This window comes from Acartia tonsa, chromosome 2 (genome assembly GCF_053477335.1).
Source record: "Acartia tonsa isolate MP-2025a chromosome 2, ASM5347733v1, whole genome shotgun sequence".
NCBI lineage: Eukaryota > Metazoa > Arthropoda > Copepoda > Calanoida > Acartiidae > Acartia > Acartia tonsa.
In genome coordinates this window covers 26,162,753-26,187,587 of record NC_137261.1, presented here as the reverse complement: position 1 = coordinate 26,187,587, position 24,835 = coordinate 26,162,753, and the positions used below count along the sequence as shown (strand labels likewise).

The 24,835-nt window shown below is 29.6% G+C and overlaps 2 protein-coding genes across 2 annotated transcripts in view; one reads left to right on the top strand and one right to left on the bottom strand.

Moving 5' to 3' along the window:
- LOC145307628 (reticulon-1-A-like) overlaps positions 1–24,835 on the bottom strand; it is a 285,455-nt gene that overhangs the window by 173,819 nt on the left and 86,801 nt on the right. The window lies entirely within an intron of this gene.
- LOC145312764 (uncharacterized) lies at positions 13–8,895 on the top strand. The gene is made up of 16 exons (XM_080152007.1): positions 13–302; positions 687–754; positions 1,139–1,183; positions 3,419–3,471; positions 3,671–3,714; positions 4,120–4,203; positions 4,941–5,002; positions 5,265–5,346; positions 5,665–5,711; positions 6,025–6,104; positions 6,309–6,350; positions 6,679–6,721; positions 6,894–7,025; positions 7,564–7,606; positions 8,032–8,083; positions 8,761–8,895. Exons 1-16 carry the CDS (start codon positions 125–127, stop codon positions 8,861–8,863), a joined length of 1,158 nt encoding a protein of 385 aa, XP_080008133.1. The 5' UTR covers positions 13–124; the 3' UTR covers positions 8,864–8,895.

The window sequence follows — 24,835 nt, the reverse complement described above, 5'->3', positions numbered from 1 at the left end:
CAACCAATACACGCACTCAGCTCTTTATAAACTTTTCACTACCTTCTTTCACCATATACACACTAAAAATTTCTCTAAAAAGACAAGTTTATTTAGTTCAAGTTAACACATAAAGGCAACAACCATGCAATCAAATGAATATAGAACAAAGTTAAATGAAAAACTAAGAACTTTTTACGAAAGTTTTAAAAATGAGGTGGTATTAAGCCGATCCCAGAAAAGTCGAGTGAAAATAGTTTTTGTGCTGTGTCTGTTTATTTATTTGTGCTCCATTATTGATACAGAATCCCCATATCAGACAGGTAACCAATTTCTCTTTGTTTTGGTAGAATTGTCCTATTCGTTTTAATCTCAACTACCATATAATATGTTAGATTATGAGCGGTTTCCCAATAATTGTCCAGTCGATCAAAGAAAACCTCCCCTCCCTTTTTATATTCAAATAGATTAGAATAAGAATGCGAGTATTTTTCTCAGGTGTTAATTGTTATCTTAGGTTAGGTTAGGTTATATTGAGTACAGGTTAGCACTAAAGCATTAGGTCTACACAAGTATATGCCCGCAGGGTTAGAGCCTCCTACAGGGGTTAGGCATTAAGGAACAAACTACCTCTACCTTACTCTCGATTAGGTTGTAATGTACAGTACATCCCACTTCAATAGACCCCTTATAATGTCATTATTCAGGCCCTATAGTTGATTTGTTTGAAACAAATTATGGAATAGATTGTGAAAGTTATAATCAAGCTTTAAAGGTAAAAATATTCAATAAAATAATAATTAATTATATTAATTCAATACTAATAGCGCGCAGCTTCCCTATAAAAAATGATATGTCGAACTTCATCTGTCTATCTACTAGTCTTCTTATACAATTTGCTCTACTGCTATACATGTACAATAGGATTCTGATTTTTAGTGAAGTTTCCCTCAACTATTAGTACTTAACCCAAAGCAAGAAACAATGTCAGTCTGAAAAATAATTAATGTATTTTTAGCCAATTTCATTGTATTTATATTTACAATTTAGTAAATACTTGGTTATGTGTTGTTTTTTGTATATTTCTAAAACTTGAATTGATCAAAAGTTTATCAATTTTATAAAAAGAAAAAATTATGAAATTTTTTACTTAATTAAGGAAGATGATGTAGAATTAATAAAGACAAGATTCCATGACGTTGTGGTAAGTATTCATTAATACTTTTCATTTTGGAATTTTGTATAACAAAAGGTTTAATAATTCAATCATTATAGTTTGATTGTTAATTCCATACACAAGGATACCTATGCCTAAAGTATTCGTTCAAGTAAGCCTGTTTATGACTTAGGTATCTCTAAGTAAAACAAATCATTTTCATGCATGTAAATATAAAAGAACAATCTTTAAAGACATTCGTCAATTTAGGCCTACACTCAAATAATATTTTAGAGGAATATATATGTATATAAAAATCTAAAAACTGAAAAAGATGTGACTTCTTTATCTGATTTACTTAAAAAACTAAAGTCAACAGTAAATATAGAAATTAACTTCAAAAAAACAAAAATTTTAACATATGGCAACTGTCCAGTAAATTTAAGTTCTTTGGGAACACCCTGTAATATTGTTAAACATTTAGGAGTTTACTTGTCTTTTGATTTTGCAACTTCTCTAAATTTAACATATAAAGAATTATTGAATAAACTTAATAATCGTTCTAAAAATATGCATTTTAACCATGGAACAAATATTTTTAAGAGAAGAAATCTGTGCCTTTCATTCATGAATTCCTGTGCTTTGCACATATATAGAATTTACTCACCAAATAATGTGATATGCAAAAAAATATGGAAAAGTACTTCTAAATTTCTTTGGTCAAATGGATCAAGTCACAGATACAAAGTAGCTAAAAAGAGAATTGAATCAGAGTTTCACGATGGCGGTTTAAATATGCTTTTACCAGAACAGCAAAGTTTTTCTATTTGGATAACAAGCTTTTTTAATATCCTCAAACATGCCAACGAATACCCTAATTCAAATCTAGCTATAATTCTAAAACAAAAGCATGTACCTATTTCTTCTATTCTTAAGAACTTTGGCTCTAATATGTTGAAAAAATACAGTAATAAATTTATGTCTTTATACCCACCTCAGGGGAAAACAATGTTTAAAAAATCTAAAATTTTTCTAGAAGAGTTAGAAAAAAATCCAAAGACATTCTTGCAATCGCCCATTACTTCATCCTATTGGTCTAAAGACATTAAATTTAGCAGTAGAGAAAGTATAATCCTTGATAGATGTAATTTAAAGACTATTGCTTCTATATTAAAAAGTATAACAATTCAGCAAAAATATCTTTATATTCCTGTTATTAAAGAAAATTTGATAGAAAATTTAGACAATCACCAGGAAATTTATGCAAAACTAAAAGAGGTGGTTATAAACATTTCAAATGAGTTTGAGTTTAGTTCCTTACAATGTTTATCTTTGAATAAGAATAAAAATGCAGAAAAACCTCTTTTTTATCTTACATACGAGACACCATCAATTTTTTCGCTTTTTTTCAAACAAATGCATAAGAAAAAAATTGCCAGTATTCATCCTTCAATAGAAACTAGAAAGGTAGATAAAAAATGGTTTCCAGATATTGAAAATTTTCAAAATAGTTTTAAGATTGTTCTTGATCTACCTATAACTTTATATTATAAAGGATTCCTTTTTGAACAATACATACGCACACTGGTAAGTTGTACAAAATTATTCAAATGGAATCTAATTGATAGTGATATTTGTACTAAATGTTATGTAAAAAATGATTCAGATCATGCAATTTTTTTCTGCAAATTCCCGAAATACTTCGCCCATTGTCTTGCTATTTTTCTAGATGAAATTTACTTTCAGGGTCGCCCTGAGTTCATTTTCCTTAAAGAAAATTTCTTTCTTTTTAACATCTATTATGAATGCTTTAAAGGTGACGATTTTGCTCAAATTTCGATGCTCATTTTAGCAGCTAAAGACAAGGCGCTAAAAATTAGTAAAGAACCTTGTCTATCAAGATGGAATGAAAACAATTATTTTTCTCAAACATTGCTTTTAGCTCAATTCTGTTCAAAATTATTAGATAAAGGTGGTATATCAACATATCTTATTGAAAAATTTATTAATTTTGTTTTGAAATATAAAGACAACACAAAATATTTTAGTATTTGATTTTCAAACTGTCTCCAAATATAACTAGTTAATTTTTTACAATATATTATAATATCGCTTGTTATTAACAATTTATGTGCTATTTTATAAACTGTATATATTAATAATTCAAGACTATGTGATTTAATTATGTATAGTTTGTTCTTAAAGGAATAAATTATTAAATAAGAAAAAAAAAAGAAAAGAAAACCACTATTGAAAATATATTAAAATTATATTAACCTACAGGACAAAGCAGAGATTCCGCTTCATGATGGGACCAAATGGCCTATTCAATACAGGTATCTCATTACAATATTGCCATAAGTTATTAAAATTTATTTCCTTGTTGAAGCGCTGTTTTAGGCTTTTAAATTTTTAACATTCTACAAATTTTTATACATAGTGTAATACAAATTGTGGCTGATTTATAAAAAGTTATAAAATAACTTTTTGATTACAATGTATATCAAATTGATTTTACGTGCCTTCATTTTTTAGACCTCTGCTAAATTGCATGGAAGCTGATAATCCTTGGGTTTCGTGTAAGTTTTTTTAACCAGCTTTTTAGTTTCTAGTTTCTTATTGATGATTATCTTTACTATTCTAGAAAATATATTCCAAATAACTTGAATACCAGATGCTTGCTACGAACTAATACTTACATTTTAAGACTTGATTTTGGAGATTCGTCACTCATAAATTTGTACCTAATGATCTTAGAAATCATTATTGAAAACCAGATGAATAAGATAATTGAATTAGAATTTATTAAAAAGACATAAGGACTTTTTTGTAATGATTATTACTACGCTGTGTAATAAGTATGAAATTGATAAAAAATTTCTAACATGACTAGATTAACGATTAAAGGTATCCGTTACGATCAGATGGACTGAACATAATTAATACAAAGCTTCGCTTAATATAAATATTTTTGTACTTTTTAGTTGTCCTAAAAAATCAGCTGATGATCCCGCCCTCACCCTGGGATGTACCTTATGATGTCAACTCATTCAATGATAAATATTTTGGTAAGAATCTTGAAAATTTGTAATAAGCATTGATACTCTATAATTGTGTCATTTTTGGTTTTATAAATCACTGATTTTAGAATCGAATATACACTATAATAATCTGTGTCCGAGGTACTTTCCCTTCCTCTGTACGTTGAGCTGAGCGTTATTTATTTAGTTCACCGTTCACTTAGATTATGACTTATTCTTTTTTCTTTTGCATGCCTTGTTGACAAGCTTATCAATTCCAAACATATTCGCTACTATTGGAAGCAATCTTCATATTTAAAATGCTAATTCTTTAAACCTTAACTCTTACTAAAAATTAAAATTTGTATCCAAAATTTTCTTTAAACTTTATTTACATATAGCATATAGTATACATGAAAATAAACATAACAATGATAAAAACACCCATAAAAGCGAAGCTGTGAAATGGTAGGGCAACCTAATATTATCACTTGTATAGTGACAGAATTGAAAAGCAGAAAATAAATGTGTAAGTCAAAACAAAATTGAAGTATTTTGTTTCAAAACTGCTTTAATACAGGATACTGTTTACTGTTTAAGAACATATTTACATTTTTAGAACTTGATTATAGAAATGATTCGCTTAAACATTGTACCTTGTTAAACTATCCAGTATTTTGAAATATCAGATGAACAAGAGTCGGTAGTTTGAAGACAAACTTATGTAGCCAATTTATAGAATATGTAAAAAAAAATATTTAGTCTCTTATTATTATGTTGTTTAGAAATGAAGAATAATCATCAAGCCAATGATGTTATGGAGATGGTTTATAAAAACAAACTAACGGTAAAATACCAACATTCTTTAGGGTTCAATAAATTATTTAAACTTATTTGTATAATGATCTATTTATATATTTTCTTTTCTTTTAAAGCTTAAAAACATTATTATGTGTCATTCAAAGATTTATTTGATATCTTAAAAATGTATCTCATTATTTTTTCTTCATATCTTTTAACATTTTTAAAGCATGTCTTTTTTTGTTAATTTTTCATTTTTTTGTTCGAAAATCATATTTACTTTATTTTTTAATCTCTATTGTTTTTAGAATGGGTTCTTTGTTGAGGCAGGAGCCGGAGAATGTGAATTTTCTGTGTCTCTGGCGTTAGAATATAATTTTAAATGGACAGGTATAATAAATTAAGTAGAGGTTGGGTAGCTTAGGATTATATTTTAATTAGTTTGTCTCATTGTAATGCGCATGAAAGGGTACTGTAAAACTTGAAAATATCGTGTAGGCATTCAATTACAATGGCTTATGTAGTTACTATGTTATTAGAATAGCGTTATGTCCATGACACCTCTACCATTTCCACTTTTATTTAATGCCATTTAATAGGGAAAGTTTTAAGTCAATTATGTAAACTGGAAATAAAAGTAATTATTGAAGGCAGTTAAAATATTTGAATACAAAAATAAGTTTATGTAAAATTAACTTATAATTTTAGGAGTTTTGGTAGAAGCCGTTCCTCAACTTTTCAGATTTTGTAAAAAAGTAAGTAGATACCAATTTTGGATATTAAATAGCTTTTACTCTTTTTTTAAAGTAAAGCTTTTTTACATGTGGACTTTTGGCTACGCCCCTAAAAGCCTATAGTGGCACTTTTAGATTTTAACTTTTTTGGGTAGTATTTTTTTCTAGGGTTGATATCTCATTCTTGGTATTTCTTTTCCCTAAAATAGTTGGTAATCAATAAGAAGCTTTACTCTAAATGAGAGCAAAATCTTACGGTTCAGATAGACAGACAAACATGTTGTTACTTTTATATAAGCATGTTATCTGTAGGATTGAATTGTTTATTTTGTAGGTGAATCGAAAAGCTTGGTTATTGAACGCTTGTTTAGCTGCCAGTGAAAAATCTTCTTTCAGCAATTTTAACACTTTCAGGTAACATCTCAAAAAACTTTTTTATCATCAATTTTTAAACTTCCCCATAGGGGTTGCAAATAACTTTTCTGTGAGGGTTTATGCTTGTACAAATTATATTTTCAAATCTTTTAAGATATTCTATGTACTTCTTAAACATTCAGAGGGCACATTCGGTTCTTTTGTCGCCAATTTTTTTTTTATAACGTTGTATTTTTGTTTTAGCACTGGTAGCACGAAAAGCGCAGCTACTAACAAGCAAGTTACGTAAGTATCCTTATTCTTTAGTAGTACAGCTTCTCTATAACTAAGCTAGTTTTGAGTGTCCCATCAAAAAAATAAATAGGTTAGGACCATTGTTAGATGTTCCTCAAAAAGTTTTCGTTCTTGTGGGGGGGGGGGGGCTGAGTGTTTCATCTGAAATGAAAATAACAAAGAACCATTGTTTTATCAGTTGATATATTCTTTTATAAGCAAAACTCAATCGGTTCAGCGGTTACTGAGATATTACACTTTAGATAGATAGATGGAAATACATTTCTTATATTTTGAATATTACAATTTCTTAATATTTGATTAATAAATTTTTTTTTAGGTTTATGGGAGGATTTGCCAATAAGGAGCAGCCATTTGTCAAGGTAACGAAATATCTTTTTAACATTTATACTTAGTCCGAAAGTATAATTCATGGTTAATGGTTGAAATGTTTCATTTTAAAAAATCAAATGACAATTATATGCTAGTAATGCATGGGTATTTTAATTCAAAATATATTAATTTTGCTTGCAATAAAAAAATACCTTTTTTTAGTTGCAATGTTTCCCCATCCAAGCTATAGTAGCGGCCGTGGGCAACCCAGTGGTCAACCTTTTTATCCTAGACATTGAGGGATATGAACTTGCTGTACTCAGGAGCATTCCTTGGGATAAGGTCAACATTGAGGTACGTTATATGTCCGCATTTATTACAGTTACGGGCTTCTATTTAGCCAATTAATTCCATTTGAAACTGCCCAAAATTAAATATTTTGTTGGAGTAAAGTTGGAGTAAAACTTGTTTTTTTAGTGTAACTAAAAGGTAAGTGGGTAAGAAGGGGGAGAAAATAGGGAATTGGGTTGAGGGGAAATTTTCACTTAGAATTGTTTGTCAGAATCACATACCCTTTTCCCTGATTACAACTGACTGCATCCTCACAACTTTCAGGGAGGGAGGGGGGAGATATTTAGTAAACACTTTAATTCTATGAAACCTTAATTTGGTTGGTTCACCAATGATTTTATTCTGCAGACAGTTATAGATTTCATATTCAAAGTAAAACAAAAACTATAATGTCCAGTACTTACATTTTTAGGTGAGGGGGGAGGAAGTAATTCAAATCCCCCCCATCCTCCCTCTATTTGCATCTTAAATTTTACCCATACCCTAGGAAAAGTTTTCATAATTAATGAATCAATGTTAATCTATTCATTTTTATTTTTAGGTTCTTTCAGTTGAAACAGATCTTGCTGGCTTAGTTATGAAAGGTAATATTTGTATATCCTATTATATAAAATAGTAAGCTTTTTTTGTATGCAGCGAAGGATTCCATTCTCAATAACTGCTGAAACGATGTAGTTCTACTTTTCATTGAAGCTTCCTATAGATCCAGGGAATGTTTTTAACAAGTTTGGGGGAAGGAAGGTATCTCCACCCTCCAAAAAAATTAGGGTCTACTTTATTTTTCTCTATCAAACTTTAAGTGCTCCTGGAGGCTTCTAGGGGGCACAGCTGCTAGTTTAACATAAATTGTTATTATTATTAGCAAAATCTTGGCTTTTTTGAGAAGATTTCTAGTAAAATGATAATCGAGTATTTGTATAATTTACTTGGTCTGTCAGTTTGTCAGTCAGTCAGTTATGTCCACTAAACATCTGACCTTGATAATAGATAGATATTTAAATAATTTTAGATTCATCCAGAGAGAAAATCATTGAGTTTATGGAAAGCAAAGGATATACAAGGTAAATTTTTATCTTTAACACAAAGTAATAGGATGTCTGTGTGCTTATTTACTTTGACTGTCTGTTTGTCTAGGGATTTTTTGGCTGGGAGGGAGGTGATACTAGGTTCTAAAAAATGCTGGTACCTAAAGTTTTTATTAGCACGGTCACTAATTTCATCAAAACTTGATTGGGTTGAATAAACTAGCACAGATTATTTAAGCTACGGGAGGTAAATTTGTTTATTGTAATTGCGTATGTTTTAAAATTTATCCTTACAGATTTGTATTTTTTACATCTACTCTAGAGCTAATTTTTCTGTATATCCGACTGAAAAGAAAAAAAACAAGGATGACAACATCCATAAGTAGCGAAGCACAAAACACCAAACAAAAATAGTGAGTTTTAGAAGAGTTGGTCAGTTCTCATAACAATGAAAAAAGATAAGAGAATATGTAAAAACTCAAAGTAAATCTTCACTAAGAATCTTCACTAAAAAAATTAGCTGTCAATCTTCAATAGCAGTAGAGAATATCGCATTTCCCCCATAACGTTACAGACAGACTGACGGACGGAAATAAAAAGTGAATTATAGAGCAGCTACGCTTCTAAAAACTAGGATATATAGTCCTATGATTTTTGCTTTTCCTATCACCGGATAACTTAAACCAAGCGATAAAAAAATATAATTCATTCAGATTTGATCACCGAGATGACTTTAACCCCAACACGGGAAGAAATCAAAATGATATGTTTGTTAGAAACGATATTGTCAAGAAAAATAATGTTGTACAGTTGTAATACACTTGTTCAAAATAAATCATATGAAATCATGATATCTAATTTTAAAATCGAAGCTTTCCTATAATAAGGATCCGTCCGTTCGAAACAGTTATTTTTTTTTCGTGGTTAGATCATTTCGTTAATTTAGATATTTTAGAGTTGTCCTATTGATTTGAAACATGTTGATTTTTCAACAACAAATTTTTATATTATATAACTATTCGATTGATCCGATTTTTGGAATACTGATTCCTAGGACAAAAAAGTACAATGTTATAAGCATCTCTATAATCATGTCCTAAAAATGTAAATGTCCTAAAACATTATCGAGTATTTTCGCAGTTAATGCAGAGATACAAGACAATGGCTGATAAATTGATGCAAATCCCCAATGATGATGCTGATTATAAATGACCCCTTCTGTAGATTAAAATTAGTGGTTGAAACGTTTGAACACTCAACTTAATAAACCAACCAATCAAATTCAAAAATCCCAAAAGTTTTTAAGCCAACGAATAAGAAAACGTACTATAAAACTTTGGGGACTAGTTTGAAAATCAGAACATTGTCCCCTCTCTGTGGATTGAATGACAATGCTAATTACATAGCATCTATGCTCTGACCTATGTAAAGGTACGAAGATTAGCATGTTTACCCTGCTATTCCCCATAGAAAAGAATTCAGCAAGCTAAACTCAAGTATTCCGTGTTTCCTAATCATAGAATCATAATACTAGAATGTATTAAAGTTTCCTATATGTTTACTATTGTTAGAATAATAATAGTAGAAACAGTAGAAAAGTAGTAGTATGTTTGTATATTGATGTGTAGGTACACTATTCCCCATAGAAAAGAATTCAGCAAGCTGAATTCAAGTATTCCGTGTTTCCTAATCATAGAAAAATAGAAGTAGAATGTAGCACAGTTATGTTTATTGTTGTGTAGGTAAACTATTCCCCATAGAAAAGAATTCAGCAAGCTAAATTCAAGCATTCCTTGTTAAATTCCATAACTTAAATTTTGTACCCATATTTGGGGCCCCAAGTATAACTTTTATATTAGATTAGATTAGATTGAACACAAAAAAATTGTGAAGAATATATGGATTTTGTAAAACTTTAAAAAGTACTTAAATAACAAATGCTTCTGTGACCGCCAAAAAGTAGAATTTGTTTTAGATACTATACCTCCTACTGCCTCCCAAATGAGGTTAGTCTTAACTTCTTAAGCATTGAATTTTCCTCCTAAGAATTCTAAATATTTGTTCTATGTTTGATGAAACTGAGTTATTGTGTCACACGCGCTGATTCACAGAATTTCCGTGACACCTGCAGGAACAGGGAATTATATTCCTATGATCTAAAGGAATAAGACAATGGCCGTTAAATTGATGTACATCCCCAATAATGATCCACAGAATTACCCTTTCTTTAGATTAAAGTTATAAGTTGAAACGTTCGAACAATCAACTTGATTAACCAACAAATCAAAATGTTATCGATTTCAAACATTACATGATGATTCTAGTAAAAGTTAGGTACGATTTAAGACGTTGCAACTCTACAATAGTTGCTAGAAAGTCCGTTGATCCGTTTACAACATTTGTTCTGCCACTCTACAACCTTTTACAATTTTAAAAATCAGCTGGAATTCTAAACACGGTCCAAATATGACCATCCATCTTTTCCAAAACAACTTTTAAAGGTTCCAAACGGATTTAAGATTGATCGTGGGTGCCGAGCCAAGCTGTATATTTATACATACTTTAGTTTTGAAAGACCCTGTATACAAATTGTTTTCATGGATCTTGTTTCCTTCCCAGGACACCTGTGTAGAGATTAACAATTTTCTGCTTGTCTGTTTAAGAAGCTGCTCAGTGAATTAATTTTAATGTTTTTGTATTAGAGTAAAACACTAGAGATAGAAAGGGTTAAATAACTGTGTCTCCCTATCGCATCAACCTTGTGCAACCTTTCTATTGGGTCATTGAGAATCAACCAATGGTGTCGCTTATATTAACACAGCCAAGTAGCAGAAAATGATTTAGAAGCAGACAAAAAGGGTCGTTGAAAAAGGAAGGGAGGTAGTTGTCTGTATATACATCTAAACTATAAATCAGTTGTTTTATATCCTCGCCCCCAAAAAGAAAAAATAAATCTGTTTATTTGAATACAAATGTTTTTTCGGTCTATTTAAATCTATATTTAATAATTCTATAGCAAATATTAACCAGGATTTTATTTTATTGCATCCATTTGACTATCTGACAAAAAATCTATGAATGTAATGGTATTGGTTCATTTTCAATGAAAATCGTCACAGGGTCCTCAGGGTGGGGGTATAAAGTTATTTAACCCCTTCCCCTTCTATTTCTATAGTATTTGACTATCTGTAAATCTATTAAAAAATTTTTGTTTTATATTTATGTCAGAAATGGCCAGCTACTAAGTATAGAAATTTTCAAACAAAATTTGGTTGGATATTTCAATACATATTTTTGTATAATCCACGAAACCATATAAGTTTAGACGTAGTGCCATTAATTAAAAATTGTAAGATTATTACTTTTTGTAATTTATTAAACAGTCTTTTAATGGATCAAATAAAAGATTGTTTTGGATTATTTCAGCTTTCTTTTGACAAGTCTCATTTAAAAATGTAAATTTTTCTCCCCTCCCCCCTTTTACTATCTGGCTGATATATTTATTCTGAAATAATAGAGAATTATGAGTCAGCCATCAATTCCTCATGAAACAAGTTAATAAAAACCGCCAGACATTCATATGCAATTCATTTTAAAAACTTCTATAACAATTCTAAATAATATGGGTCTAAATCCTGATTTTATCAATAATTTTCTGGAGTTTGTATTAAATTACAATGTTTTATAATAATATACAAACGCAAAAATACTTAAATTGTATCAAGTAATATATAATTTTTATTCATTATCTTATTTTATCATCTTTTGACATTTAAGCAGTAATAATGGCACAGCAGAATTATGTTATCTCATGTATGTAATACCTATTAGACACTAAGTAGGGGAACATAGATAAGAACAGTTCTGGGTTAGCCATCACTTACACATAATTTTAAACCTACAAAATGTTATCTAATTACATAAAATACAATGCCAATTTGATGGACGGGGGGTTAAATGTTGAGAAAAGAGTAATTGGTAGTACTTATGCTATAGTTTTATTTGCATTTGTTATGATTTTTGAATTGTAAACAAATAGTGGAAATGATAGCTAACCTAAGAACTGATTCTGCTTAGAATTACAGATAAACTAGAAAATTTATTTTGCTCGCAGGATTAAAGTTTTGCATGTTAAAGAATTAAATGAAATTAGATATTTTAATCTCAGCTTTTCTACAATTATTTTCTACAGATTTTATGCTAACAGTCTTTTGAATGTTATTATTTCCATTATTTTCATATTTAAAAAGCAAGGACTTTATAATTTTGCATATTTAGGACAAAATGGCAAAAAGTAATTCGTATAGGTATTGTTATTCTTAAACATAAAATCTTCCAATTTTTTTTTATTTAAATCTCTCAGAAAAAAGGATATTAAAACTCAAGAATGGTAAGCTTTTTTTGTATAGCTCTAAAATCTAGTTAGAAAATGAAAGTAACAAAGAACTAAATATTATTTTACTTATTGAATTTGAAACATTATCTTTAAAAACAGATTCCTTTTCCTTTTGCTAAACATCTAAGCAAATAAAAACTGTGTTATTGTTATTATTTGATAAGGACACAAAGTTTAGGCAAGAAATCTTAAACAGGAACAAGTTTTATAAAAAAAAATGCTCAAATTCTTTGAAAGTTCTTATAAAATGTATTCTGACTTAGTACCACGCTTCTTCCTTTTCTTAATAAGAGAAAAATCTGTTATCTCCTGTCAGTCTTTTAAATAGCAGCTAGAAAAATTAAAAGTCAATGTGATGACCTATGATTAAAAATAATATTCTATATAGTAAAGTGTTTTTGTCCTTTGCTTAAGTTATACATTTTAGGAAATATTAACATAGATCCTTTGATGGTTTTAGACTATTTCAATCGAACAAGTCTAGGAGTGGTTTATGGCTATTTTTATGCTAATTACATGATGCACTTTAATCTATCTTTTGTTTATCAGAACCCTTGTCCCTGTCTCCCCGAGGTGATGAGAAAATGCATTGTTTCTCACAATCTTTTATTTGCATAAAGTGATAAAATCTTACATGTTCAAAAATAGCCTGACCTAAAATCATTTACATATACAATTTTAAAAAAGGTAATTAATGGCTTACTTTTTGAATTTGAAAATAATTGTTGGAAGATTTTAAAGTTTCGGGGATAGAAATGTTTTTTAACTACATATTTAGGGTATATATATTGGGAAAGCTTATTTTTTTTTTTGGGGGGGGGGGAGAAATTGAACCATATCTTTGCAGGGGGATGGTCGAAGAAAAACTACAACTACTATAGCATATATTTTTAGTGTATAGGACAAAAAAAACTTAAAAATGCTAATTTGAATGAGCTAACTCACAAAAAAATATTTGTATATAATCGCATAAATATAGAAAATTATTTCTATTTCAGAAAATTGTTTTCACTATTAAAATTGGTTTTGATGTTGTAAATTCTGACACTTTTATTGAAAATTTAGGACATGCTAGTTAATAGTAAATAACGGGTGTTTTTAACACCTTAATATATGTGTCATATTTAGGTTTAACACTTTTAAACAAGATATCAAATCATGAAAATTTAATTGAACATTACAGAAAAATGGATTTATTGTTACTGGGATCTTACACCACATTATCATATTTTCTAATAAAGGAAACTTGTAGCTGGCTAAACTAAAGACTCTCCCCCCAATCCATCCAAACCCCAACCCCTCCCCTACTACTAGATTAACGAACTGACCAATAAGAGGTGTACATTAATGTATGCATGAAAGTAACAGGTTGTGTGTGTGTGTGTGCCTGTGTATTTTTCTATATGCTTTAACAAGAGATTTCGCTAACCGCTTAACCGATCAAGACATTCTTAACAGTGAAGCTCCTTATAGATAATTCACGTTTGCCAATTAAAGTTTATTCCCCTCTCTCTTTAAATGACGTAAAATAATCTTCTCAAACTACGATGAAAAAAACTACCCCTAAATAAAAAAAACTACTAAAAAAAAATACTACAACGAATAATATGAATGCAAAAAGTGTTGATAAAAAGTTTAATTAAGCTAAATTATATCCTGTCGTTACAACAATTTGTTAAGATATTATACAGTCATTATTGTAATTAATTGTTCCCAGTTTATGAGAAAAACTCTTTTTAAAAGCGAAGCTTTTCTACAATAAGGATTGGACCGTTCATAATCAGGAATTTCTAACTTTGCAATACAAAGTATAATTTAGAAAACAAAGTAACCACAATTTAAATACTGAAAATAACTAACCTATTTACTTGTTTAGCAATATTATATGCGAAGCATCTCTATAGTCAATTAAGCATTTTGTTTTTAATAAAGTTGGCGACAGATTTGCTTTTTTTTGGATTTTGTCTTTCTTGTTATTACAAGCAAGTGGTTGGCTATTATTTTGATATATTAATGTTAAAAAGTTGCTGAGTCAAACTACCTTTTCATTATTAAAACTTAATTTATTAAAAATTATTGCTTTTCTATCGAAGTATCATTTTAGGGATAAAGACAAATACTCTGAAACTTGAAATTGTGATATTAAACAAATTATTAAAGGAAAAACATAATAAACCTAATATGAAAAGTTTAATTTTATGCCAGTCTCAACCAATAATCAAGATTTGATAAAAGTTTTTAAGCAAATAAATGATAAAATGTGTTTTTGAAATTTGTTAATTTGGTCCTTCACCTAATACCTGTGGTACAGTTCAAACTATGAATTTATGGATTTTTATATTTACGTTTATAATTGATACGAATTAAAAATTGAAAATAGGAAGAAAATAAATTAGGATGGTCGTATTTAAACAAAGCTACTATCTTTCGTTGAGAAAACTGTTAATAAAATAAAAATTTAAAGTCCCTCTCTCCCTGTGTTACAGGCATAATAGTTATGGCAAATAAATGGTAGCATGGAAAATCCAATTTCAATATAAAAATCTTAAAAGTTACACTTAATTTCAATGTTTAATAGACCAATCTTGTTCGAAGAATCAATTATTATAATTGCAATATAATTTTTATTTCTGTAAGTAAAATTAAAAATAATCCACAGTTGAAACTTATCTATTCCTAAAATCTAATTAAAATAGGAACATACTATTCTCACCTTTTTATTTATTACCAGCGCTTATAGAACGATGAATGTCCAGCCGTATGTCTGAAGCTTAAGATCTCGGTAACCGCTGAACCGTTTGGGCTCTAATCTTCAGAGAATATAGATAAAGGTCTTGCGTTTTCTTAAGCCATTTTGTTGGGAGGTGGGACATTCAAAACTCTCCCCCCACCCTTATTTAAAAATTTAAACAAATATGGGGGGGGGGGGGGAGCAGGGACAGCACAACACCATATTTTATGTGGTTTAACCTAAACATGAAGTCAAGAAAAGTTCTGGAAAGTTTATTTTTAATATAGAATTTCTAAAATACTCAGCTCGAAATATTTGATTAAAAAATTAACTGTGAAATTGCAAAAAGATAAAATATGCACAAAAAACGACTAACTGTCCGCAATTTGGGCTGGAAGCATAATTTTTCATTTTTAGTGAATTTTGGGTAATTATCTGCTCTTTTAACTGTTTTACACAGGTTACTAGGAAATACAGTGTGTCCAGGTGGTTTTGATACAATAAACTTGAATATTTTTATAATCATATCTACTTTATTATTACTTAAAAGTATTATTAGTTAAATAAGCCGTCGGCCTGCTTCACAAATGTTTTTACTTTAGATAATTTAAAAACAATGATGACATCCCAAATCACATTGAAGAACCAACGAACAATAACTCTTGTAGAGTGTCAAAACTTAATAAAATTAATTTCTAAGTCTAAACGAAATTGTAAATTTATAGAAAAGCTTTGCTTAAAAAAATATTTTCTCTGTTTCACTTACTTACTTAAGTAGCCAGATTTCCATTGTTCTATATGTCCAATAAGATATCGTAGACGGTAAGACCTATTGACAAATATTTAGAAATAAAACAGGTAGTCACTCTATCTCCTTATCCCCAAAATTAATTGCTCAAAAAATGTAGCAAGGACTTTTTTTTTATAGCACCGACGGGCCACTTTTGTATCTAAGGCCAAAGAGGCAGAGGGGATGCCACCAGTATGTAGAATAAAACGCACTGTTGCTAGAAAGTCGCGTTAAATTCTTAAATTTTTCTTTTCAATTTAAATTCCTCATGAAGACATAAACAAGTGACCACCCTGTAATATTTTAGCGGAAAGGGGAAATTCCTTAAACGAAGTGTGCTGAAATATATGCAAAAAGATTTCTACTTTTTATAACTTGGAAAATAATTATGCTTGTTTAAAATACGTAAATTCACGTCATAAAATATGACTTAAATTGTCACAAAAAATATGCAACAAAAAGTTTGACACCGTATGCAAATTCAGATATTTGCAAAATTAGTTAAATATGATTTAAAATTGAAATAAACGTCATTATTTACATTTGACTTGATAATCTGATTTTAATATTAGCACTTTTTTTGGTGGGGGGGGGGGGGGGAGGGCAGGAAACGGTCGGCTTCCACCCTCCTAAATTTCAATTTTAGTTTTTAAAAAAATTATTTGTTTTTTTTCTATAGGCGATTTTTCTTGGGAGGGTGGAGGTAGCCTTCCTTAAAATAGTTTAAAACCTTCTCAAGACATTTGAGAAGATACCCTATAAAGGAGAACCATATCGGTTCAGCGGTTACCGAGATCCTTCGGTAAAAACAAATAGACATCCTGTTACTTTATTAGGGAATTAGCATTAGTTTATTATCCTTGATTTGAAGATAAGAAAGTGTTTAATATAATAATCTAAATCTAATAAATCTAGGCCATATTTATTGTTTATTTATCTAAAGAGAAACTCTGCTTAATAAAATTTTCATTTACAATCAAAACTTATAACAGTTTAGAATAGAAAAAATTATCTATGAGCAAGAGCAAAAGTTTTTGTTTTATATCAATAAATAGCTTAAATTCTTTTTAAGAATGGCTTCGAAACCGGTTAATATCCGCTAGATTATAACCGGTTCTAAGCCATACTGAAAAATCATGTATTGTATTGTATTACAGCCAGTTTTCTGCGAATATAAGATAAATATCAGAATAGTTTTGTTAGCCCGGACTTTTGGCTCCTAGGTGATAAAAAAATTGATTTTTATCTTAAATTTTTTTATTTTATTACCGTGGAAAGCTGTCTATGATATCATGCGATAATTAACTGTATATTTTCAGTTTCGGCAGGTTTTGTGAAATAATCAAAAGATATTGCACATTATTCGGTAGCTCATTAGCAATAATCAAGAAAGATATGTTTCATTTACTTAACTTATTCTAATAGAGGACATATAGAACTTATGGACAGACCTTACTTAAAAGATGCCCCGTAACTGAGAAAAACTATGAGTTCCCTTTCTATAAAATCAAATGAAAATAAAATGATGATATTTAATTCTAAACATAAATCAATATGTTTCAGAATTAAATGATAGATTTATTTATTTGTTTAACATTTTAAATGTGTCAATTTTATCTGATATTTAGATTAGTTATATCATATCAAATCATATTTGAATTTTGTTAAATTAAAATTATCTCTGTAGAAAAATATCTGGATCATGGAAAGAAAACGAAGTAGCGGGTTTCGTTGTATTTTTACAACAGATTTTTATAGGTTATTTTAGGTTAGGTTGTTTGTTTTAAACTGATATATTTCAACTGTAGGAAAAGATATCATACATATTATAAGAACAGGATTAATACCTTCTCATTGTTAAAAATAGATAAGATACCCACAGTGGGAAAAACATTGGACACAATGTTATAATATAGTTAAAAATCATGATAGCACATATAATGCAAAAGTAGATAAAACAGTGAATAATATAATCACAACAATAATGATAAAACATCAATAATATTCAACTGTTAGGTGTGTTATGTAGATTGATAATATTTCGATTCACAGATATATTTTATACTTTGTAGTCTGATACAGTTTTACTTAATATCTTAGATAGATATTCACTAAATTGAAACATTGACTGAAGAGGTATAAACCATTGCTTTCCTATTGTTTCTATTTACAGTTTGTACAATGCTGTTTTCATCTGTCATACTATTTTGGCGGAAAAATTAAAATGAAAATGCCAGAAATGATAATATGTCGTCTGCAGCCCGACGCAAAACATCCAATGAAGGAAGCCTTTTACTCATTTTAATAACTGGCAGAAACAATAGCCTGAGTAGTAGCCAGAGGATAAATAATGAGTAGCAACCAACAAATCTGTATCCTCAGCATAATTTGTTTAGTTCCTAGAAATTCCCATTGTGAATGATTAGTGTGTTGAACAGTGCAGCGGCCATCTTAGGTTATCTTACATCTTGGGGTTGGTAGGAGGGAGAGGGAGGATAATATCATCTTACAAGTTTTATTTGACAGAATTTTTTTGTAGGCGAAAAAAAAGGTGGCTTCACTGTTTTTGTTGTATATTGCAGATTTTTTTGTTTGATGGTAAATGTCCACAACACACGAATTGGTTTGGGTACCCATACATTTTCAACCCATGTTTGCAATAAGCTGACTGCAAGGGTAAGATTGAAAAAAATCAATTTACACAGGAAAAACAAGAACACGTCTGCTGTCCTCCGTTGTCTGTGTGCTACTGATTTTAGGTTAGGTAAATGTCACTAATTGCCCCAAATGGTGTGAAAATAGGCCCGCATAGTTAAAGCTCCCGCAGTGGCCAGAAATAAGAGATTTTTTCTATGATCCAAATATCTTAAAAGAAAAACCTTAATAATGGCTAAGAAATTATTAGAGTAAAGGCTTGATGTTTTCGTCGACACTATGGCAAACTATTTCTATTATGACCTTTTCATCTTCTGCATACCGCCAACTAAATAATGAAATAAATTTAATTTTATGTTAATAAAATCAGCATTTACTATAATTTAAAAAGAAAATTATGAAAAGAAGTATTTTAAAAATTTTACATGTAGTATCAGTTGACCAAAAATTAATAAAATCAAATATCATTCTTAAAATATTTGAGTCAAATATGTACTAAATTAGTTTAACATGTAAAATATATTTTAATTAAATAATATTTGTTAAATACAAGAATATATTTGGATTACAATATTCAACTATACATGAAACGTATCTAATAAAAATTTGAATAAAAATATAACTTAAAAATAACTATTAAATTATATTTTGTACCAATCTATGATAAAGATCTTCTATAAAATTACATTATGTGCCAGTCTATTGTATAAAGCTGTGCTATTATATTATATTGACAACTGTTTATGTTGATGTATTATCCTATTATACAGTTAGGGAGTTGAATCCATTGTTATAGAAGCAGAAATGTAATCTATGATTATGGTTTGGACCCTCTAAAACTGTAATTTACCTTTCCACTTTCCCCTCTCTTGGTGAAGATATCTTCAACGCCGATACGATTTTTGAAATGTAAGATTCTACTTTCCCCTCTCTTGGTGAAGATATCTTCAACGCCGATACGATTTTTGAAATGTAAGATTCCACTTTCCCCTCTGTTGGTGAAGATATCTTCAACGCCGATACGATTTTTGAAATTTAAGATTCCACTTTTGCCTCTCTTGGTGAAGATATCTTTAACAAGAGAGACAAAAGTGGAATCTTATATTTCAAAAATCGTATCGGCGTTGAAGATATCTTCACCAAGAGAGGGGAATGTGGAAGGGTAGATTACAGTTTTAGAGGGTCCAAACCATAATCATAGATTATATTTCTGCTTCTATAAAAATGGATTCAACTCCCTAACTGTTATATCAAAGGGTTGAAGGAATGGATATTAAAATATAAACTTTGGATACGCCTGGAGAGGCTTTAAAGTCACTTGGAGGAAGTTGAGAAGTCGTTCCTTCTCTAACAACTTTAGTTTTTTAAAGAAAAAGTACAAAATTTTTTTTCGTTTGAGGTATATTTTACTTTAGGTGATTTCATTAGAGGTACCCTAACCCTAAACCTAATGAAGCCTTCTCTAAACACATAAAAAGCTTCATTGCAAAGATGAACAATATTGGTTACAGACAGACAGACAGAGAGACAAACAGATTTGACATCTTTTTACTTTTATAGGGAAAACGCAATCTAAATCAAACCTAGTTCTTCAAAATCTAGTGACAAGCCTTTGTCCCTCTGTCTAAGTTTCTTTGATTTTATGAGTGTTTACATCGATTAATAAAGTAGTAAGCGTTTTTATCTGTAGCCAAAGATCTAGGAAATGGCTGGTCCGAATGGATAATTCTTTTCGAGTAGGTTTTGTATGTCTTGGGTTTGTTTAGGCTAGTTTTCAGAAATATCTGTCCTCCCATAGAAGCTAGTATTTAAGAAAATATTTGGAAATCTTTTTCTATTATATATTTTTCAGCCTACCTATTTTTCCCTTTCTCCTCCATAACATCAATTTAGTTATAAAGAGAGACAGATAAGTAAAGAAAAAGGGGAAAATAGAAAAAAAAATATAGAAGAGAAGGAGAGAGAAACAGGAAGTTGACACAGGAAGAGATTAACATTAATCCTATCACAATAATGCATTTATATTTATACATACATATCATTACATGCATAGCTACTTTATAATTAAGTTAAGTAGGTTTGTACTTCCAAAATAGTAAAAAGCCCATTTTTTCTTATTTGTTGTCTTTGTTACTTATTGATCTAGACACAATAACTGCGGAAAAAATTATTAACTTATTACTACATTAGTGTTTAAGATGTAAAATCGATGTTAGTAACATTTAAGTTTGTTCTATGTTTTACTGTGTTGTTATAGCTCCGCTGTTTATGAATATAGTTGTTTCTGTAATTATATTAATACACTTTAACAAATATATTACAATCTCCAGAAATATGAGGATAAGTATATGTAGTATGTATTAAAATTTCTGGGATTGATAGCCAAAGCAGAATATATTAACAATTTGAAACAAACATTTTTTGTAATAGCAAGATTTATAAAGGTTTCTCATTTCGTTTTACGCTAAAGTCCCCTAAGAAAATTTGCACGTGTCTAGTAGAAGTTTTGAACTCTTTTACGTATCCCCCAACCCCTGGCTTGTTAACTAATCATCTAATGTATATCATGTCTATTCAACCGTATACCTTTATAAGCTTATTCTTTTCTAATGATTTTTTTTAGAAATCTATGGGACAAAAAAGAAAAGTTTCCGTGTTAATCGTAATTAATTACATATTGTGTTTCATCAGAAATTCATATTATTAAAACAGCACAAATTGCCTTCCCTTTTTGTTTATATCTCGCGTACATACATCTTTAAAGAAGAAGGAGGGGGGTTGAACGTTGAGATATACTCCACCAAAATAGATTTGTAAAATATGTAAAGTCAAGACCTATAAAAAGCAGCAATTTAAAGGAGAGCCAAATCAGTCCAACACATGGATCAAAAGGGATAAGACAATGGGCGATAAATTGATATACATCCCAAATGATGGTACAAAAAGTTGACTCTTCTTTAGATTAGAATTTAATGAGCCAACCAATCAAATTCAATAACCACCAAAGTCCACATAGTTGTGAACCAACGAATAAGAAGACGTTATTATCAAACACTATAAGGACTAGTATAATAAATAGCCCATGGTCCCCCCCCCTCACTTGGTCCAACGGTTAGTAAGATCTATACATTCAGGCACACAAACACACATATGAGACATACATCCTTCTACTTTATAAAGAATAAATGCTATGTAAACAAAAGTGTTTAAAACAAGCCAGTTGACCTTCCAAAATTTCTGAACTTTTACTTTATTGCAGTTTATTTTTATGATTTCCATATTTCCAGTTTGTTGTTGTATTAATAGCTACGGAAAAAATAGTCCTTGTATAAGGTTGTAAGGTAATCCAAGGAAAAATAGAGAAAATTTGAATAAATATACAATTTACATATAAAGTATATTTTTAAATTTTAGTGAACCTTTCATTTAGTTCCATTCAATGGAATAAAACTGTTTTACTTTGAAGTAGGTTGGAATACAAAATCTTTATCTTTACATAGTGCAGCTATTGGTTGACTTCTTATTGCTATAAAAACTATAATTTAAATGGTTTATGTTGACTATAAAGCATTTTATATTAGTGGTAATAGCTGAAATATTATCAAGATGCCTTTATTTCAATAATTTCGACTTTATGCCAATGAATAATAATGAATATGGCTGTCATTTTATCAAAAATATCGCTATATTAATAAAAACTTTATCGTAAAATTTTGGAATAACATCTTTATTGTTGAATGAACATGGTCACTAATTACATAATACATATTATCCAATGTAGCTATTCCTAAGGCGTAAGAGAGCACATATGTTTGGCAGGAATTTGAGCCTCTCCCTCTTAAAAGTTAAAGGAAGTCCTTCACCAAATATATTTCTTGATAAATGTTCCAGCTTTGAATGTAATCTACCTTGTTATTCTCAGCGGCGACAGGAAATAAATATCTTTCTTTTGCTGGAAAAAAGCTTTTGCAATTTCTGAAATTTTAGTTTGCTTCTATATCTGGCACATGGAAAAATGTAGATGAACAGACAGGTAGATACATCTACAGTTTTAAAGTATTAAGCGTAACACAAATTATAAATACTTTTTACAATACAAAGTTATTGATTGGTAAAGTAATCCCTCTTTTATACTAAATCGTTTGAGGAAGTGCGTTTCTCCGTCCGTATGGTTATCTGTGTATCTTTCTAAAGCCGAAAATCTTTCTTTCTTCCAAGAGAATGGCCTATCTCAAAAACAGGATAATCTTATATCCATGTTTAGAAAAAAACCTAAATCAATGGCTCTATAGTTGAAAGATTGTTTGTCTACATGCTGTTAAGGGTGGCTTTTCAAATACTGATCAAATATAAATGAAAACAAAGAGCAGAACTTGGTTGTAATGATTCTATATTATTCTAAGATTGAAGATTATACAATTGTGAAGCTGGGTAAATAAACTTTGCACATTTTTTCAATTTACAAATATATTTTCTCATTGTTAGATAAAGTTAAAGTGAGAATAACAGCGGAGATTTGTAAAGAAATATTTCAATTATGAAATAAGAATTTTTAAAAAAAAATTTAGTGCTTTGAACTGATAGACAGACCGAATTAGGAAACATTTAGTGTAGAATATTAACTAACAAGTGGCAGCAGTACCTAAAAGGCCAATAAATGATTAAGTACTTTTTCCTTCAAATTTCATTTTTATTAAAAATTCATTGTTAGGTTAGGATATACCAAAACTGTAAAACTAAACACTAGTTCTCGTTTTTAATAAAGCATACGTGAAATAACTTAAGGGGGAGGGGGAGGAGGCTAAGGACTAAGCCAAAAGCAGGGTGGCTATGCTTCCCACCAAAATGAAAGAAATTTATGACCTTTAACTTATAAGCATGGAAAAAATTGAAAAGCAATTAATTTTTTTCTCCTTCCCAGGGGGTGGCGCGGGTGGGGGGAGCAGGGTGACATGTCAACTAAATCTTTGAACAAGAATAAAACAATTTAGAGGCGTGAAGACATCTTTTGTGTCTCTATAGAATTATGGTACTTTACCTTTGTGCTCTCTGCACAGGGAGGGGGTCAATTATTCGAAAAAAAATTTGTTGAACATAAATTACACACACACACCTTTTTCTTTTTTACCTTCTTACATAACAAAGTTAGGACTTACAGACAAAAGATGTACAGTGCACACCTAAAAGTTTTTATTCTGTATACCTACTATATATATAAAAGATCAATCTTATTTTTTGTATCTTTATTTTTCTCGTATTTTTCCTGTGTAATAGCCCTAAAGTTCAATATTTTTTTTCGAGCAGGGACTTTTCAATTTTTCATGTCTAATTTACTTAAAGGATGATAAATACTTTTTTCTCGGAAAAATGGCCGCGATAGTGTTTCTTTATTTATACGACTGCTGTTGCTCTTTGGACTAAAGGTGAATAGTCTTTTTCAAAGACAAAAATTCCACAGACAACCAACCCTTGTTTACAAATTACAAGAATCAAATTTTTCTACTTATTATGGTATATTTAGAATATGCGCGCTTGACATAGTAGCAGTAGCTTACATTTTATACGTCTCAAGAAAGATGCAGTTTGGGATTAATGCACTATCCCTGTTTTTTTAAACTTTATGTAAAAAATCCTTCACATCTTTGTATACAAATACACATTTATCTTTTTTAACTGCGACTGTTGCTAATTGAACGCAAAAAATGGTTGCTTCAAAACTTTGGGCTTTAAGGGTTTTCTTTTAAAAACAAGGATGAATTTCAGAGTATTCAAGAAAATTTATGAAAATTAAAATATGCTTTGACAATAAAGATTCAAGTAAGAGTCAGATCATGTAAAAAATCAAATGTGTCATTAAAAATATACAAATCTTAAATCTGTGAAACAATAACAAAAGTACTAACATTAATGAAATATAAATTTAGAAAATTTAATTTAAGAGCAGATAAGTAAATTTAGTTAAATTTTATTCTAAATCTTGCTAAATTATACTCTTCTAACAATTATAGCTTTTCTATAATTAGGGTCGGTCCGTCCGTCCGTCCGTACGTCCGTCACGGATAGCTTTTTTCGTTAATTTAGGCATGTTAGAATTGTCCTATCGATTTCAAATTTTGCATGGTGATTCCTTTAGTAGTTAGGTACGATTTAGAAAGCGTAGCAACTCTATAATCATTACCAAAATGTCCGTACGTCCATTTTAAACATGTTGATTTT

What these genes read in the sequence shown, in the direction of transcription:
- LOC145312764 (XM_080152007.1), top strand. Translation starts at nt 125, where the DNA reads ATGCAATCAAATGAATATAGAACAAAGTTAAATGAAAAACTAAGAACT. An exon ending in TGATAATCCTTGGGTTTCGT is followed by an intron (nt 3,715 to 4,119) that starts GTAAGTTTTTTT and finishes TGTACTTTTTAG; the next exon opens with TTGTCCTAAAAAATCAGCTG. An exon ending in TTTTCAGATTTTGTAAAAAA is followed by an intron (nt 5,712 to 6,024) that starts GTAAGTAGATAC and finishes TTTATTTTGTAG; the next exon opens with GTGAATCGAAAAGCTTGGTT.